We start from the raw sequence: 20,007 nt of genomic DNA on the forward strand, positions 1-20,007 counted from the left end.
AAAAACTTTATTAAAGCTTTGTGGTCAGACAGATGCAAAATTTCTGATTCTTTGTTGCTTTTTAATGCACCAGTGCCAAGGTATGTTCCATTAAATCAAATAAAACTTCTTTGGACCCTTCTTGCTATAGCAAGAAAAATCATTACCAGAAACTGGAAATGTAGAAATATCCTCTCTTTTAATTAATTTATATCTCTTACTAAGATTATTTGTAGTAGAGAATTACAAACAGCTTTGTTACGTACCTCAAATGTGACTCATAATCAAATTGCATGGATAAAGCTCAAAAGATTATTAGACAAAATGTAATCTTTATTGAAGACTTAGCAACTATTTTGGACTCTGTATATAGTTTGTATTAATACACTGTGTTTCATTACTTGTGAAATTTATGTAATTGTTTTTAATATTTGAAAACCAATAAAAACTATTTAAAAAAAACTGCGACAGGCTTAAGACAAATCTAGAAATTAGGAGGAGACTAGTTTGCCATTATCTCTAGCTTTATTGACAGTATCCATGTAGGTTAGAAGTGCAATGTTAGTACTATGGGAAGGATGAAAGACATGTTGTGTGGGAGATAGTTCTTCCTGCAGGAGATAGATTAATAATTGTTTTTTAATACATTTTTGGAGAGGGGGGATAAGATTGTTATAGGTCTAAAGTTAGTAATGTCTGTTGAATTTCTTACTCTGTGCAGAGGAATAATGTGTGACTTCTTCCAGAGTGAGGGAACATGGGGTTGACCTATTTATAAGGAATGAGACAGGATAGGCAATGCTACTGGCTGCTGTTTTAAGGTAATCACTTGAAAGGTCATCAGCTGAAGTATAGCATGGTTTGAGTTTATTTAAGAGTAGTTTTTTTATAAGATGTGGGCACAGGTTTGAAGCACAGGTTTGGAGGTGAAAATGGATGTGGTGATATGTGGCTGTTGGGCAGGGTTAGCATTAGATGTTGAGGAATTCTTGGTTAGACATGTTATACTAGATATGAAATAAAAGTTGAATTGTATTGTGGTTTTGAGTGGTGAGTTATTAAGAGAGGTGTTAGGGTTGAATTTTTGACTGGGGTGCAAGACTCTTTTAATGGCTGTCTAGAATTTTAGGGTTATGTTTGCTATTAGTCTGAAAGTTATTATAGTATAGTTTCTGTCTTCATTTATTTGCTTTTCAGTACAATTGCAATTCTGAAGCATTCTGACATTTTCAACATATTGCTGTGTTTTATATTTTGCCATTCTTTCCATGCTTTTTCTCTATCCTGCATTAGCATCCTACTGTTTTTGGATAGCCAAATTGCATTGTTTGTTTTAGTCTTTTCTTTCTAGGAGGTGTAAGCTATTTAGGATATTCCAGAAAGTTGCATTGAATGCATGTACAGCTTCATTTAGGGGATATTAAGGAAGTTCCAATTTATAGATGATAGGCTAGTAATGAATATTTCTCTGTTAAACTTGGAAAGGTTGTGTGTTGTTTTATATACATGCTGTTTAAGTGGATGTATGAGATGTGTGGTTGTATCGATTGGAAGATGATCACTAAGACAGACATTGTACCTGTAGTGGGGCCTTTGCTGAATTTATTTTATTTTAAGGGAAGTAATAAGAAGCTCTGCTGATCCAAATTTTAGTACTGGCTTGTTGTAAGGGGAAATGTGGTAGTTGTTGGGCAATATTAAAGCAATACCACCACCGTTCCTCTTTATATGGTCATTATGGATAATATTATAGCTGGGAGGTGTAATTTTGGCATTGTTTATGCTGGCTTTAAGCCATGTTTCAGTTACACTGAGAATACCAGGCTTATGTTGGGTAATTCCATCCTGTAGTTCAGCAGTTGGGGTTGATGAGATGACCTCATGGGGCCACATAACTAGTTATATACATATATACGTTTGATTTAAATTCCCTGCTTTTTGTTTTATATTGTTCAGTAAAACCAAACTAGGTAGGGGGCTCCACTCCCAACACCCCTAACTATATATACTAATTCCAGGGTCACACTACAGTGGGGAAAAGGACATATCCCTTTTATTTGCCTTACAGTGCACTGCAAGTACTACTTGTCAGGGAAAGTTTCAGTCATATGAGCTGTCAGGAAAATGAAGGTAACCCGCACACACATATACATTTACATACATATAAACTATGTTCAGTACTCACAGATATATTTAGCACATCACTTGGCCTAGCCAAGGTCCCTTCATGTTACAGAGGAACGAATATCATCACTCTACCCAAAAAAGCCTCACCATCCAGCTTGAACGACTTCAGGCATTAACATCCACGGTTCTGAAATGTTTTGAGAGGCTAGTCAAAAACACCTGTTTGCGGAACTCCTATCAACTTTCAATCCACTGCAGTTTGCCTACAGAGAAAACAGATCCGGAGCTGATACAATAGTGGTCGCATTGCATCTTGCTCTTGGGCATCTGGAGAGCAAGGGCAGCTATATGAGAGTGCTAGTCATCGACTTTAGCTCAGCATTTAACACAGTTGTCCCTATTTAATTGATCAACAAGCTACTACATCTAGGCATCAGCAAACACCTCTGCAACTGGATCCTTGACTTTTTGATTAACAGGCCACATAAGGTTTTTGTGGGCAAGAAAACCTCTAGGAGCATAACACTTAACACAGGTGTTCCTCATAGTTGTGTTCTCAGCCCCCTATAGTTTACTATCCTAACCCATGACTGCACAGCAAACTTCAATACAAATCATATTATGAAGTTTGCTGATGACACCGCAGTCATGGGTCTCATCAGGAGAGAGGATGCGAGTGCATACAGAGAATAGATTAACACATTGATTGCTTGGTGTGCAAGAAATAACCTTGGCCTGAATGTAATAAAAAGAAAAGAGATAATCATAGACTACAGGAAGACGCATACACCCCACACACCACTCCTAATCAACGGAGAGATGGTGGAAAGGGTAAGCAGTACCAAATTCCTCTGAGTCCATATCTCTGATGATCTCTCTTGGTCCAGAAAACACCTGCCACATAGGAGAAAAGCACACCAATGTCTACTTTTTGAGAAAACTCATCACTACCATTGTCAGCATGTTCCACCTTCTACAGAGCAGCAATTAAAAGCATCCTTACATCCAGTTTTTTGGTATGGCATGGGAGTTGTTCAGTTGCCGATAAGAAATCCCTGCAGAGAGTGGTAAGAGTTGCTGAGAGGATAACTGGCACTAGTCTGCCCACAATCCAGGATCTTTATACATCGAGGAGCCTAAAGAGAGCCACAAAATACTAAATGGCTCAACTCATCCTGCAAACAGTCTGTTTATGAGCCTGTCATCCAGTAAAAGATACCACAATATTCAATGCCGGACAACTAGATTCAAAGACAGTTTTTATCCAAAGGTGATCAGATTTCTTAACTACACCATTAGGTCTGATCACTGACAGGTCAGGATGTTGGGACTTCCCATTCACTGTGATATATTATTTTATCTATTATTTATTAAGCCCAGCCAACCATTATATTTTATAGTACTAACCCAGGTACAATATTTTTTTCTTCAGCTGCTATTGCTATGTGCTTGTTAACCCATAATGTGGTACATGGTTCATGTGGAATGCTATTACTTGAACCTTGCTGCTAGATGTGTTTTTAGTATCCTAACAAGTCTGGGTTTCTAGGAATATATGTAGCTATATACTTAAGTGTAGAGTTGATTTATAAGATAGTGGTTGTATTATTATATGTTGTTTTAAATTATGTCTTTCTATGTACGTGATTTCTTTTTTGTCTCTCCCATGATGAGCTGATTGCAGGGAATCTCATTCAATCTGCACTTGTGTAGATCTAAATGACAGTAAAGTTACTTTTGACTTTGGCATGTATAGACTGGATAGCCTTGATATTAAATAAGGCTAAGGTCTTCAGTACAGCCTGCCCTAAATTTACCAAAGCATTTCACATAGTGAGACATTAGAATTAATATAAACATTTGAAGTCAGTCTGGATCACAAGGTGATAGCTTTAGTAAAAATCTGGCAACATAAAAAACATAGAAAGTGCAGTTGTGTGAGTCATCCTGTCAGTCAGATGATGATCCTAGGGAAATGTGTAGGTGGCGGTGGTGCTCAAAATTATTAAGCATGTCATAATTCCTGCTAAGTTATGATAAACCTCAGTCAACATGGATTTTTTTGCTGGTAGGTCCACTTTAACAAGCCTTTTGAGCTTCTGTGATTTGGTAATCTGGCACGGCTTTCACCAGCAAAGGATAAAGTAATAGTAGCACTCTGAATACACCTTTCTATATCTCTTCTCATGAAGACTGTATTCTCAGTAACGTTTATTCTTCATATTGTATCCTTCATACCAGAAGTTCTAAGTCCTCACCCTTCATTAGCATTTGTATTTTCCCCTCTCCCCCTCCCTTTCTTCTTTCTTATTGGTCTTTTATCCTAGAAATTGTAGACATTGCAAATAGTTGTGTCATATTTATTGCACACTGTTAAATTCTATGTATATGAATGTGCCTGCATACAGTTTATTGCATGTCTATGAATAACTTGCTTGTTCCTTAACCCATACGATTAGCCATTGATGTCAATTATCATTTTTTAACTTTTTTTCTCTTTTTTTTTTTTTGTGCAGTTCTACTGTCGAGCCCGGAAATGGTCTTGGTGGATCAGCCCTCTACCCTGAATAACAAAATTTAAATAATGAATAAATTGGATAATGGGCTGCCTCTAGCAGTGATATAGTAAGACATACCCAAAGTATATGATACACTTCCAAGTAGTATTATACTTTCCAGCCATATAGCTTATATAGCTAATTCATATTTTATAAAATGGGTATAATTGTGATTAACTAGTTGGAGACTATTCATACAAGACCTGGGGAACACTTGGACTGGATCTTTACACAATCCTAAGTACTCTAAGAGTCTCTACTACGACTGGCATTGACTAATGTTTTTTTTTCATCTTTTCCAGTACTTGTCAACTGTTGGCTTTACAAACATGCACATGATAATAAAATTGGGTGTCCTGTAACTCTAATAGAGGATTAGGTTAAAATTCTAAAACTATAGTGGAGGATTATCTTAAAACTATCAGCTGTATTTATAGAATTAACAAATGGGCCGGGCAATTGGTCTTGGTTTAGTATCAACAGCTACAGGAATATGTATTTTGGTAAGTCTAGGGCTGTTAACCAATCTGTTGTGAGGGCCACCCGATATTTATGGTTACATCCAAGAAAGACATTGGCTTTACGTTTTGTAATAACTTGGACATTCCATCAACATGCATTTGCTCTTTGGATAGTGGTTATAATTTGCAGAAAACTGTCATCCAGGAATCAGGAGCTCTTGTGTAATATGTGCAATTCTCTAATTCTTCCTACTCTGGAATATAACTCATCCTGTTGTGTTTATAGTCAAGTGGATAGCAAGTACGTTTAGGTGGTTTATATGTTCATAGGTGTGTACTAGGCTAATGGCCTCAGAGCCTTTACAAGCCTAGTCCATAGAAGTGCCCTGGCATTGTGCCACCAGATGTTGGGTCACAGTGCCTCTATCAAGTAGAGCCACTGGAGTGATCCCAGGGGTGAACTTTCTATTTCCCATCCACTCATCAAGATTTCTCTGCTTGACATGTTATGGTAAGTCTATTCCAGAGCATAGGCAGTCTCTGGGTTATGAACCTGTCCCTCCAGCATTTTCTGTTGATTGTGGTAATGAGGTTGAGGTCTCTGGAGCGTGTGGTGCGGAGGGATTGGGATTTCTTTAGATGTACCATTTGTAACAGAGCTGGGTCAGACATGGCTTTGTAAGTCAAGCAGAGATTGCCTCTTAGTAGATGATATGAGACAGAGAATAGCTGGAGTTTTTTGAGTCTGTCCATGTAGGACATGTGTTTAAGGCCTAGGCTCCTCTTTGTGAGGTACTTGTGTGGCCTCTCCAGCTGTTGCAGGTGTCTAGTGAGGTACATACCAAATGGGACATTATACTCTATGATTAGTCTAATGAGGGAAGAGTAGAGAGAAATGATGACCTCTTTTTTCCTGGATGCAAAACCCTTGGTAATGAGATGTGCCACACAGAAGGACTTTCAAAGGAAGTTTGCTAAGAGAATACCTTGTCAGAAAAATGTATTCTATTTGGTCAGTCCAATAAGAATAACTTTATAGTATTTCATGTAAAGTAGTAAGGGGCAAGTTCTGCCTAGCATGTAGTCTTTACTAGGACCCTGCACTACTGACCATTATGGGCCTGGAAAATTGGTCTCTGCCGCAGTTTTTTAGGACAGTTAGTGTAAACTTTGCCATCTCAATGAATAACAACAGAAATTGGGATAACTATATTACACAAGGGCTTTACAAGGTTACAAAACTGTCTTTCTGATTAAATTAGACATTTGGGGATCAGACTATATTCAAGACAAAATTAGATACATGTAGGGAGCTATATAAATATAATGAAATGTGGTAATCATTTGAATTGTCAAGACTGAATGACAGAAAATCTGAGCTTGCATATACTAACTCCTGAGATTGCCATTTCGCAAAATATTCCTTTTTCTCTGATGTATGGCAATCTCAGAGTTTGTATATATAAGTTCTGGGGTGTGGGGAGCTTGCCTCCTACATCAGGCAGTACAGTGTGGGGCTTGCCCCTGCACAAAAGAAATTTAAAGGAGAAAAACAATGTTCAATATTCACTCTTCTCTGTTATTCTTTCTTAGCATTTCAGAACCCTGCATCATGAGTCCTTGCAGTTCATTAGGGAGCCTGATCATTTGAAGACAAATGTAGAAAAACGTATTTTATTTATTTATCTTATTTACATTTTGTACTATAAGCGCACATAGCAATAAATCTTTGAGGAGAGGCCACTATAGAAATGAGTTATAACAGCTGGGCTCACTCACCACTGAAGCTGTTTTGGTCTAGTCATGTGCTTCCACAGCTGTCCTGCTATACTGTAAAGCTCAGTGTTGGTCTCTTACTTGTATAGTTTCTCATATGTGCTGGTGTGAGGCTTCCACATAAATAATATTGCCTTGTTCTTAACTCATTTTGAGGCAAGAAGCCTTTGTGGGGGAAATGTGCTTGTGGTAGACATGTTATATAATGTGTTTGCAAATACCTATACTAATAAAAACTGTGAGTTTATTATAATTATATTTAAAATTAAATACTGTCTATATGAAGACTAAGTAACTTAGATGTTATCCAAAGCAGCAAAGAGGGGGATGGATGCAGGTTACAAATACTGCTACAGTCACCTGTCCTTGAAAATCTGCTGTTATGGTGAATATATCACACAAATATACTGTTTTACTTTGGGATGGACCACTGTAGCAATAAATCTTAATACTGAGAAGAATCCCAAACAGTAATAAGTAATTCCTTGAAAGGCACAGCTACAGTGTCTCTTGTAGAACAGATATGCAAAAATATGTCCTACCCTAAGACTGAACTTCTAGCTTGTGTTATTTAGTAATCCATGGACAGTAATTAAAGTCGTTGCCTGTAATATTATGATCAGTAAACATTTGTAACATATACTGCAGCAGTAACTGCAGTTCTTTTAGGGAAAAAAGTGACGGGAACCTTTAATTACTTTGTTATACTTATAATAAAAGACAATACAGTGATCTTACTTTGCCATTGTCGGCTTAGTAAAAGGTAAACCTTTCCCTCTGTTCAAGCATGCAAATAGTTAACTATATTTTCAGAAAGAATGAGTTCTTCTGATATGTTACCTGAATTTTTTGAGCATCTGAAGTATTTAGTAACTTTTCTCCCAGCACTTTAGTAATTAAAATAAACTACTGCCAATTGAAGTGATTTGTTCAATTTGACAACAGGTAATTTCTATGTCCTAAAACAATAATTAACTATTTGAAGCACCTTTTCATTATGAAACACACTGTGTGCTAAGGGTCACACACCAGATCTTGCAGTTCATAGATTTTCCTCCTTAAATTCACTGTCAACAAGAAAAGAGACTCCATGAATGGCATTTTATGTCCACTGAATCTTCTAGCTCAAAATGGAGGTAAACCATAAAGTTCCAAGTCTCAGAAAGATTATACTTTTGCCCTGCAGGTCTAATATGCAAAATTCATTTAGGAACAATTAGAAATGACATATCACCTGCTGTGGAAGGGACTACAGGGGTAGAGACTGGTATTACAAACATGTATGTTAAATGAAGAGCAATTTAGATTAGTTTTAAAAACATGGCTGGATTAGTCCAATAGTCTTGGAGATGGACAGCAGATTGGATTTAATTCTTGTGGTTTGTCCATTCCGAAAATGTTTTCCATTTTGAAACAGTGACTTCCTTGAAGTAGCTCTGTTAGCTGCATTTATGATTTTCAATATTCCAGAAGAAAATGCTCTGCTGTTAAGAATTAATAACCTATTCTAGAAGCAGAAAGGGATGAAAAACGGTGTCCTACTATTGTTTTAATAATATTCTATCCAGATGGAGCTACAGATGTTGATGGGTTCTGAGCTACATTAGCAGAGAAACCCACGTCAGTCCTGGCTACACTAACTCTCTCACAATCTATGTTTTACATTCAGGAGGACTTTCTGAATCAGTAGAACTGGAGGAAGATATGCATCAGTTTTGATGACAAAGAAATTAAAAGGTGTCCATCTTCCAAGTGCTTGGCAGGTGAGTTAGTGTATAAAACACAGGAGCCTATGCATAAAGATTTGTGGCAAATAGATCCACTTTTGACATGCCCCCAGAATTCACAGTTTGATGAAAGACTATGGAGTCTTGTTGCCTGATCAGGGAGTATGCCCATAGTTTCTGGTCTCCAGCCAGGTAAACTACCATCAAGATTATGTTGTGTTAGATTGTTCATTGGTTCTGTGCAAAGTTGATGGGGCATTTTCACCCCTGTTTGTTGATGTACCACATTGCTGTATCCTTGTCCAATCTGATCTAAAGCTGGCATGGCTGAACATGTTCTGATATGTTTTCAGACTCAGAGCTGTTGCAATTGCTTTCATTTCCTTAATGTTGATATAAAAATTTTTCTTGTGGAGATCTGTATTCCTGTACTAGTAAATCTTTGAAGTGGGTTCTCCATTTATAACCTGAGGTTATCCATTCAGGTCACAGTGGCATCCCTACTGACAAGTTGTGTGGAATCTGACACCAAACAAGTATCCTTCTTCAACTGGGACTGATGGCTTAGAAAGACAAAAACTTGACTACAGCCTAGGTGACCTAAATTTCATTAGCAGTACAGGATCATGATGGTGCAGGCAGAGAGGCGAACCATAAAATAAAAGCATGTTCCCTTCTGGTGCTCTGGGACCTACTGTATTACCTTTAGTTCAAAAGTCATTATACTAAAGCAGGTGCCACCTGTCCCCAATAAGCTGGAGTCTGCAAGACTGGCAGTAGCTAAAAGTAGTAGTAAAACTGTCTTGAATAACCTATTGGTATTGTATGCAGAAACCACTTGCCACATGTTATATTTTCCCATGCATGATATATAACTGAAATCTGCCTCCTAAGGGAATATGTTGGGGAATGAGTTACTATTTAATTCAGGTTGCTGCTGCTAGGACTTCCTCTGAAAGGAATCAGAAGATTAATAAATTTGCCTTTCCCTATGCAATTTCTGTCTCACATACTGTTGTTTTCTGTAAAACATCCCTTCCTCATACAGAAGTTTCTCAGCTACTGAGAAGTTCATTTAAGAAGTAATAGCTTTACAGCTGTCCTAATTTGCCTTCTCTATATCTGTTAATATCTCATCAGATAGCAAGATGGCTTATCAAATTATGAGTCAGTGTTTAATGCCCTCTATATAGAATTAACTTCTAAGACATGTGTATCTCCTTAAGGCCAGCCATATTGCTGAAATCCTGGAAGCTGTATCTAATACGTCATATGCATATTTCAGTAAAACCATCCCAGTTGTTGTCTAATATTGCAGTAAGAGTCTTCATGTTATCATATATTTTATGTAGCTACTGGATATTCTCCTGAAACTGTGAGTAGAACTTTGGAAAGTCACTATTTGAGATGGGTAGCTTAGATGCCTAATAGAAAGGTCAGAAAATTCAAACACCTTTTATCCATTTTTGCCAAACACACCCAATTCTCTAATAAAGGCAAGTTTATAGGTTAATAGGTGTGTACTAGGCTAATAGCTCTGGAGCCTTTACAAGCCTAGCCCATAGGATTACCCTGGCATCATGTCACCTGACCTTAGTTCCCAGTGCCTCTGTTGAGTAGAGCCACTGGAGTGATCCCTGGAGTGAATTTTCTATTTCCCATCCACTCATCAAAATTTCTCTTGAAGAAGGACAGTAAGGTGCTCTGTTTGACATATATGGGAAGTCTATTCCATAGCATGGGCAGTCTCTGGGTTATGAACCTGTCCCTCCAGCTTGTTCTGTTGATTTTGGTAATGAGGTCGAGGTCTCTGGAGCATGTGGTGTGGAGGGATTGGGATTTCTTTAGATGTAGAATTTCTAACAGAGCTGGGTCAGACATGGCTTTGTAAGTCAAGCAGAGATCGCCTCTAAGTAGACGATATGAGACAGAGAATAGTTGGAGTTTTTTTGAGTCTGTCCATATAGGACATGTTTAAGGCCTAGGATCCTCTTTGTGAGGTGTTTTTCTAGCCTCTCCAGTTGTTGCAGGTGACTAGTGAGGTACATGTCAAATGGGGCATTGAACTCGATGACTGGCCTAATGAGGGAAGAGTAGAGGGAGACAATGACCGCTTTCTTCCTGGATGCAAAACCCTTAGTAATGAGATGTGCCACATAGAAGGACTTTCTGACCACAGTGGAAATGTGGTGGTCAAAAGAGAGTTTGATGTGAACCTGCGTTCCCAGATCTCTTATAACGCCTTCTGTGTTCAGTGGACTACCATCAATGTGGTAATTCATGGGAACCAGGTATTTCCCAAAGGGGATGACAACACATTTATTTGGCATTGAGCTTAAGGCCATGGTTCTGACACCCATCGTTGGTCTCAGTGAGGCCTTTCTGTAGGACGTCGACATCACTTGGGGAGTTAATAATAGCTCCCAACTTGCAATTGTCTGTGAACTTTGTCAGCCAGAGTCCCTTCGTGTTGGCTTGGACTTCAGAGAAGTAGATACCAAACAGGAGAGGACTCAGGACCGAACCCTGTGGGACTCCACTCGTGACTGGTTGGCAGTCTGACTTGGAGTCAGCTACTTTCACACTGTGCATTCTATCTTTGAACCAGTTTGCAACCCACCTAGTGATATAGGGGTTGATGCCTAGCTTTGTTAGTTTTTCTATGATTCCTGAGAGGGGAATGGTATCAAAGGATTTGGCCAGAACAAGGTAGGCTGTATGAACCACGTTCGCATCATCCACAGCTCTGGTGATTGATTCAAAGAAGTCGACCAGGTTGAGCAGGCATGATCTACCCTTCACAAAACCAAACTGTGTGGGATCCAGAGCTTAGAGAGTCCCTATATCCTTGGTTATTAGGTCCAATGATGCATTCCATAGCTTTGCATATCAGACTCATCAAGCTAATGGGACGATAGTTCCCAGGGTCTGTAGTCGCTCTTCCTTTGTGGAGAGGGATGGCTGTAGCAGTGCACCATTTGATAGGGACAAACCCTGAGGTGAGGCTGTGATTGAACAGGGCACACAGGTGAGGTGCCAGTTCCCTCTATAGTTCATGTAGAACACCGCCAGGGATATTGTCAGGTCCCATAGAAGCTGTATTCTTGGCCTTGGACAGTGCTGTTTTAACATGTGCAGCAGTAATACTGGCTGCCTGGCAATCTACTGGTATTGTGATTGGTCCTTTGTTGGAGGAAAGAGGGGCAAAGTTGGCACTGAATCTGTTGGCCAGTATATTGGCAATATCTGTTGGCTCGGTATTGGAGATACCATTGTGCAGTAGCTCAGAGCAAATCTGGCTATTACCGTGGAGATTCTTTACATAACTATAGAAGGCCTTGTGGTTGTCTTTACTATCTGCTGCAATTCTGTTTTCATAGCTAGCTTTAGAGGATTTGATGAGGGATCTTAACTTTTTGTTGAGGCTGATAAGGGAGTTTTTCCAGTCTTGGGACATCACCTTATTCCGCATCAGTTTCTTCCTTCTGTTGTAGAGTTTGTTAATGGCAAGGGACCACCAGATTGGCTTCCTTTTTTTGGAGGAGAGTGTCTTGGTTCTATTGGGTATGGCGAGATCCATGCATATGTGTACATGTTCGTACAGTGCATTGGTATATGATTCGGCAGTCATGCAACTATCCTCCATTTACATGGGTGCCGTGCAGTTGGTCACCTCTGTTTCTAGCAGCCCAAAGTTAGCTTTGGAGAAAATTTTCATGGTGGTTAACTTTGCGAGGCAGGTGGGAGGGATGTGGATTTCCAAGGTGATTAGTTTGTGGTCAGATCTAACCGGGGAGGAGTTGACTAATGGTGTAGAGCAATGGTCGACCATGTTAGTAATGACCAGGTCAAGGATGTTGCTACTTCTAGTGGGGGGGGTAAGAACAAGCTGATCCAGGGCATTGGAATTAATGAATTCCTGGAAACGCTGGGCAAGTGTATTGGTACATGAGTAGTTTTTCCAGTTAATGAAGGGGTAGTTGAAGTCGCCTGGTATGAGAGTGTTAGGTTGGACCCTAATATTCTCCGGGGTGCTTAGGAATGTGGAGTGTGAGTCTTGGGACATGGTTGGGGACCTATAGCAGGCTACAACCTGAATCTCTGTCTTATCCAATATTAGCTGCACCTGAAGTATCTCTGATGTGTTATGTTGGGCTACCAGTCTGGAGGTGTGTGCATCCTTTATGAATATGGAAACACCACAGCCTTTGGAGCATCGGTCCAAGTTCTGGGGACAAAAGGTGTGGAATGAGTTACAGCCTGGTAGTGCAGGGATGCTTTCTGCTGCCTTGAACCAGGTCTCTGTTACAGCACAAATGTCGATGTTCTCCATTTTAAGGAGTGCTTCGAGCAAGTGCATTTTGAGATTTAGGCTTCTAGCGCTGAGCAGCATGACCCTCAGGTTGCATTTGTTTGTAGATGTTACGGTGGTAATTTGGTCTTTGGAACACCACCTAAAAAGGCATTAGAGGGCTGGCAAGAGCCTTGGCCAGTATCTGGAAGCCCAGGGGTGCAGGCCATCTCTAGCAAAGCATCAAGGTCTGTCAATCATGTCATACCAGGCAGACAAATACTGGATCCCTTTAGAATAACACCAGAAACGTACCTAGTGTTGAAATCAATCCTTTTCTGCTTGTACTGTGGTATCATTCTGGGTGATGGTAGGAGGCTGCTCAGGGCTAGGGTCTTACCAGCCTGGGGTACATAATGTGAGAGCTCCTCCATGTCTCTTTTCATGTAGTCCAGGGAGGTACGTCTCAGGTCATTCACACCCCCATGTACAATGATAGGGTCATATTTGTACCTGTTATTGAGGGACCTGAGTGAGTGCATTATGTGGTGGATCCTGGCACCTGGCAGGCAGCTGACTGTTGCTTTCTCCTTATTCAGCCTAGTGAGTGGGATATCAGTGTGTCTCACTATCGAGTCACCTATGACTAGTGTGTTGGGAATGCTGTTTTGCCTCAGGGGCAAGTCAATGGAAGGGTTTTTTTTTTTTCAGATATTGTCTTAAATGTAAGTTGCCATTAAGGTTGCTGTGTTAATCTGCTCCACTGTGGGAGATGTGAGTTTGTTCAGCCTGTTTGTTTTTTTTTTTCTTTCTTTTTTTTTAGAAACAGGAGTCTGTTTGTCTGGGTGTTCTGCGTGAGCATGGGATATGTCTTTAAATCTATAGACAAAGAAGAGTAGATCAACTGTTTCTCTTCATCATTTCACAATATTCATTTTTTGGGTTATGAATGATCATTATCAGGCCACCCAGAAATCCCCCCCTTATAATTAATTGTTTTCAGAAATATTACTTTCGCTGTCTTTGGGTGGACAGCCATATAACTGAGAGGCTGTGTTAGTATGATCTGCATCTGGACCCACAGAGGGGTCAGTCTGTTCATTGGAGAAGTCTTCCTCTTCATCAGAAGACACTAGCAAAGGATGTATTTCCTCTGTTGTTTTAACTTATCCTGCCAGTGATGGTATTAGTAAAGGCACCATCTGCTCTGAGCCCACAAAGGACCTCTGAAGTTCTAAGCAGGTAAGAAGAGATTTTATAGTGAAATGCTCCCTTGCAAACTTTTTATGAGTAGAAGGATGAGGAAGAAAAGGTTGCAAAGGTTAAGGAGTCAAAGGCACTGATGTCATGTCTGCAGTACCAGCACCTGATCCTTTGAAATTAGAGGGCCTCAGTGAACACCTGAGCATCTCCACAGTTAAACATTTAATGACCTGCTCCGGTCTAGACAGATCCTTAAGTCGGAGAGCAATTTTCTGTGGCTTCAGTGATACTATAGATCTTGAGTTTAACTACTTAATGTTATATAAACCTGAGACAAAATTTGATGTCTCCTTCTTAGGGACATTAATGACTGGCTGCTGTGACTCAGAAATAGGAGCTGCCAAAGGTGTAATCACATCTTACATGAAGCTCAAAGAGAATTTATTGTTTTTTGTTTGTTTTGTCTGCTAAGTTTATATATTTTTTTGCTTTTCTGCTACTTCCTTACTTTCAACATTTTCACTGATTTTCCTTTCTCCTCTATTTCTAGTTCAGCCTATCAGTAGACTTAACTCTACTCTCTTTTTTTCTTAGTGAGACTTTACAATGTATTTTGTAGTTTTCTGTCTCATGATATTACAATAATATCTTTGGTGTTCTTAATCTGATAGCTTTAAACAATGTTGAGAAATATCTGCATTATGATCTGGCCCCAACCAAATGAACTCTGAGAATGAAAATCTGTTGGGGAGCTTTGACTACCACAAGCACACTGTAACTGATATTGAACAGGGAAGACATGCCCTTCAAAATGGGTGTCAGTAACTGTGATGTTATCTGGAAATGAAATGAATATTTGAAGACACAACTGTTGTAGCAATAACCTAATGACCATATAACTTACGTGCAAATAGAAAATGTACCTGAGAGGGACTAATGGTTTGCAGTGCCTAGAATAACTGATATAGAACTATGCAAGTTCCAGTTATATGTTACCCTCATACCATTACACATCTGTGCCTAAAAAGTGAAAATCCAATTTTGCCTTTTGTAGGGGATCATTCAAACTATTGAAAACATGGCTGGTCCCATACAACCTTGCTGGTGAGTAAATCCTAATGTTATATTTTACTGTTACAGCAACACTCCCTGAAGTAAAATCAAAAATAAGTAAGTTAATAAATAAGCAGAGTCTTCAGAGAAGAAAGTGGAGGTACTTAAATAGATCACTACAAGGAGTGTTCTATTTAATGTTGACATATGTTACATTGCAGAAAGCCTAGAAGGAAAGGTATATCTCTGTTCATAAAAACAAAGAAAATGTCCACAGGGGCAAACAGCAACATCTACAAACTAATGTCTCTGTTGATCACTTGAAGATCTAAGTTGATATGCAGGATGAGACAAAACTTAGAAAAAAATGGAATAATGGTCATGTGCGGCGCCTTAGACTGAAAACATGAAACTACAAATACAGTGCACCACCCAAATATTGAGAGGAAGAAGTCATGTTGAGGGACTTGCTATTTAATTTACAGTGGAAAAATAGAAATAATCTTTGGGGTGATTGCATCCAATAATTTAATGGGCAGTAAGTAAATGGGGTTAGATGAATTAGGAGGACATACAGACAGAAGAACCAGGATAGAGAATGAAAAATATACTGTCAGTCAGTGCTCGTGGTGATGAATCTCTGTTTGGATTACTGTGCATAATTCCAGAAATGCCATCATACAAACCTGAAGGATAGAATCCACCCAGAGGAGATAATTAAGATGTGCAGAGACTGAGGGAAAAATCACATGAGGTGTGACTAAAAGAACATACTTAAAAATGTGGGAAGGAGTGGGGCATGACAGGGTTCAGCTACCTTAAATGAACCAGAAAAATCCTGCAGTACAATACATTTTAGAAAAAAAAACTTATACAAGTGAAGCAAAACTAATGGGAAAAGATTATGTGTACATGGGGTAAATGACTGTAACAGACTTCTTGAGGAAGTCCTGGTGCCAAAATAAGGGAATTACCAAATATGTATGACAGACAAAAAGGATTTTAGTGCATAATATAAAGAAATACATGCAGGCTTAAAGTAACAGGTTATCCTTTGTGTTGGGAAATTTGCAGGCAGAGTGATTTAAGGTAACCCTTATCTGCCATTAGACCCTGTATTTTTGCATAACACATTTTAGTAAAAAAAAACATAAAAAAAACAAAACAACAGTGATAAAATATAGTAGAAAAAGGCACAATGTGTAGGCAAAGATGAAATATTTTAAAAATGCATACAATTAACATATTTAGAAAGAAACTCATTACGATGAAATTTCAGTGTATCTCATAACCAAAGTAATATTCTGAAAGTCTTGCATGCTACATATTTTTAGGAACTGTGTTGATTTTGACTTTAAATATCTCAGTCATGCATATTTAAATTCACATATATGGATATCTGTATGTATGTGTCAGTATGACAAATACCCACTTGCGTGTATGTAATGTAAAACACTGTGTGTATGAATGTACATATATCTGTAACTGTGTATATATTATTATATGCACATTCATTAGTACAAAAACTGAAATAAAACAACTTCTGTTCTAGGCTTGGTAGGTCTCACAACTTTTTATTATGATCAGAAAGAGTAGCTAAAGAGATAGTTACATTACTGGCTCAAGCTGAGTACTCATTTCTACACACAACCTCCTCTGCAAATGAAAAAAATATCTCCCTTCAAACTGCAGCTAATAAAATTTGTCATTTTATCTTTTCTCATTGAATGCGACAGCATTTCTCTATGTTTCTAAAAGCTAATTGGCTATGTATCCAAAAAAGAACTGAACTAAATTAGTACCTTTCTTCTCAAATTGTTGAATGAAAACTCTTTTGTTCATTTTGCAGGTCGAAACATAATTTAAAAAAGCATATATAATCTCATTTGTCAGTCAGGCCTAACTCCTTCACTCCGTAGTACTCTCTCCTCCAAGAAGTGCAGTGATAATAGCTTATCCGTTCTGGCCCTAAAATTTGGCAGTGTGTTCTAAGTAACATAAGAGATTTTACTACTCTGTATGAATTCAGGAGAAACTACAGAACTCATGTCATTAAAGAAGCTAAATGCCTGTACCTCACTGCAATTACTTGACTTCTCTATCACTGCTATCCTGTGTTACCCCCTTGCCCTGTCATAACTCTTGGGTAATTGTAGAATGAGATTTTCATTCTTTCTTTCTTCGCCCTTTATCATTACCTTCTCTCTTCTCAAATTCTTTCTCCTTCTTTCCTGGTTCTCTTGTACATGTCTTCTTGTCACTCTCACCTTATTTCGCTACTCTCCATTTTTTCATCTTTCTTACTTTTCAACTTTTTCATTTTCACTTTCCCTTCTTGCTGTGTTCTTTCACTATAACTCATTTGCCTGCTTTAATATTTTCTTATTCCGAGTTCTTACTTTCATATTACTGTATTTTAATTACACTTTTCTTATTGTTAATGATAATTTGTTTGTGGTTTTATCTATTATTGTTATTGCAGGTTCTTTTGCCTAACGTTCTTGTACATTTTACTGAATATATTTTGCTGGTTTTTTGTGTAAGTGATATTCATTTTGCTGTTGTTTTATTGTTTTTTTTTACTGGGCTGAACTACAAATGTATCCTTTTAGATTAGTGCTCTATCATGGTAAACATATATAAATATTTTATAACTTGAAACACGTAATACAGAGGCTCAAATCAACTAAATTGTTTGATTTTTTCAAAACTATGTCCTTAATCAGTACCTGCATTTGCACATAAACATGTATAAATGCACACATACATACATACACCCACACACACACACACACACACACACACACACACACACACACACACACACACACACACACACACACAAAATCACACACATTTTTATTGAACACAGTATCAAATACTACGGATTACAAATACTAACATGAAACACATGACAAAGAGGCTCAAATTAACTGAATTGATTTTTACAACAAATATTTCCTTAATCAGTGGGTCTAAATAACTGCCTTTCTGCATATAAAGAATCCTGTATAACTGTGCAAACAAACTCAAGTCCTACCATGTTTGTCTGTGAAGTGTAACATTCAGAAACCTTTTTGTTTTCAGTTTGTAGCTGTGTTAATAACATGCTATATATCATCAGCTGTCCTGTTCTAGGTAACAGTGCTTTTGTCATCTGAGAATCATCTGACAGTACTGCTGCATGAAAGAGACATCCAGAAAAAGTTGTTAAACGCACGTGTGTGTGTGTGTGTGTGTGTGTGTGTGTGTGTGTGTGTGTGTCTGTGTACCATCTCAGATGAAACATCACTCCTCACATTGTGGGGAGAGACCAAATAACCATATGCCTCTGCTCAGATGACGAGATTCAAAGTTACAGTCCCTTGTTTTAAAGCCCAGGTCATAATTACTATGTATACTGCTTAAAAATGGGTAACACATATGCTAATCTTTTCTTTAATTGTATTTCACTCTGCCTATAAATATTTGTCTATAAGCAGTGGACAGAGTGTTAAGGGGCATACCTTTCCTAAACTGTGGCGAATTTTGTTCTACCAAAAACTATGTTTTAGCATGCTTACATAAAAACACAAGCATAAATACACACACACACACACACACACACACATATATATATATATTCATATATATATATATATATATATATATATATATATTCATATATATTCATATATATATATATATATATATATATATATATATATATATATATATATATATATATATATATATATATGCTTTTTGACTGCCATTAGGGGTTTTGTCTTTGCTTGTGAGTGGCATATTTGATGCTTGTAGGAGGCCTCATGCACCACCCTGTTTCTTAGCAAAATAAATTGCATTGCAGCAGAGAGATAAGACACTTCATTTTTATCATTGGGTAACATACTTCTTGAAAAAGGAAAAAAAGCCAAAAATGTGACAGTCTATTTGACATATGATATGAATTTTACAGTCTTTCATGCAAAAAAGTTTTGTTTGCTATATCCAAACATTCCAGTCAGTGTTTTGAGTTTGTTTAGTTAATTCATTAAAGTGCAAGTTATATTACTGAATAAAAACTCAGCAGTTTACATATGACAGTATTCCTTCTCATCATACATAATAAAAGTTGCCTTACCTCTTCTGCCTCATCAGAAAATTGGGAAGCATTGTGATTAATTAATATGGCAGGAGAGTTGTGCTGTATCTGTTTATTCCTGGACATCTCTGCCACTTGGCAGCACAGTTATAGTTCTGTTCTCCCTCTCTGACTTGTTTCTCGTGTCTCCCTCTCTGTCAGTGGGTTTTGTTTAAACACCTGCCAGAAAGATAAGGGGTGGAGCCACAGGAAAAAACACTCCCTAATTATAAATACAGTAAACATAATTTGCCATGTTTAAAAGTTTGTGAGCTCTTAATTTTTGCAGTACAGCAGACTACAAATACCATCACTCCCTGTAACCTTTATATGTTGTATTTTGACTGTTTCACACAGAAGAGCAATGCTGTAATTAACTTGCTTGAATTTGTTGTAGGGGATGTCATTAAGAATGCCCGCAGCTTTATACTGTGGAGTTTTTTTCTTCCCAGGTCTTCCCTGTAAATAAGTACTGCACTTGAAAGACGAACCTCATTGAGTATAATATAATACAGTATAGTACAGTTCAATACAATATATAATTTAACTATTTTTCGTTTTAAAAGCATATATCTATGTAGCACATATAGTCCACACCTACTAGCATGAAATTTACCCTAAAAAACTTCATGTGCTGCAACATCTTGTTCTCTAAGTGGTCCCAGTGTTAGTGCTGGCAGTCCATAAGTAACACAATTCAGCTGTATCA

General features: G+C 38.1%; 1 protein-coding gene across 1 annotated transcript in view; it reads right to left on the minus strand.

Moving 5' to 3' along the window:
• MFSD2B (major facilitator superfamily domain containing 2B) overlaps window positions 1-19,433 on the minus strand; it is a 799,283-nt gene extending 779,850 nt beyond the window's left edge. Inside the window, exon 1 of the mRNA XM_044062754.1 lies at window positions 19,299-19,433. Within this exon, the coding sequence (XP_043918689.1) occupies window positions 19,299-19,385 (87 nt within the window). The 5' untranslated portion in view covers window positions 19,386-19,433. The remainder of the gene's footprint in view (window positions 1-19,298) is intronic.
• Window positions 19,434-20,007: the final 574 nt, after the last annotated feature.

The sequence above is a fragment of the Protopterus annectens genome, chromosome 2.part1 (genome assembly GCF_019279795.1).
Source record: "Protopterus annectens isolate FY-2018-M chromosome 2.part1, PAN1.0, whole genome shotgun sequence".
In the NCBI taxonomy this organism is placed as follows: domain Eukaryota; kingdom Metazoa; phylum Chordata; order Ceratodontiformes; family Protopteridae; genus Protopterus; species Protopterus annectens.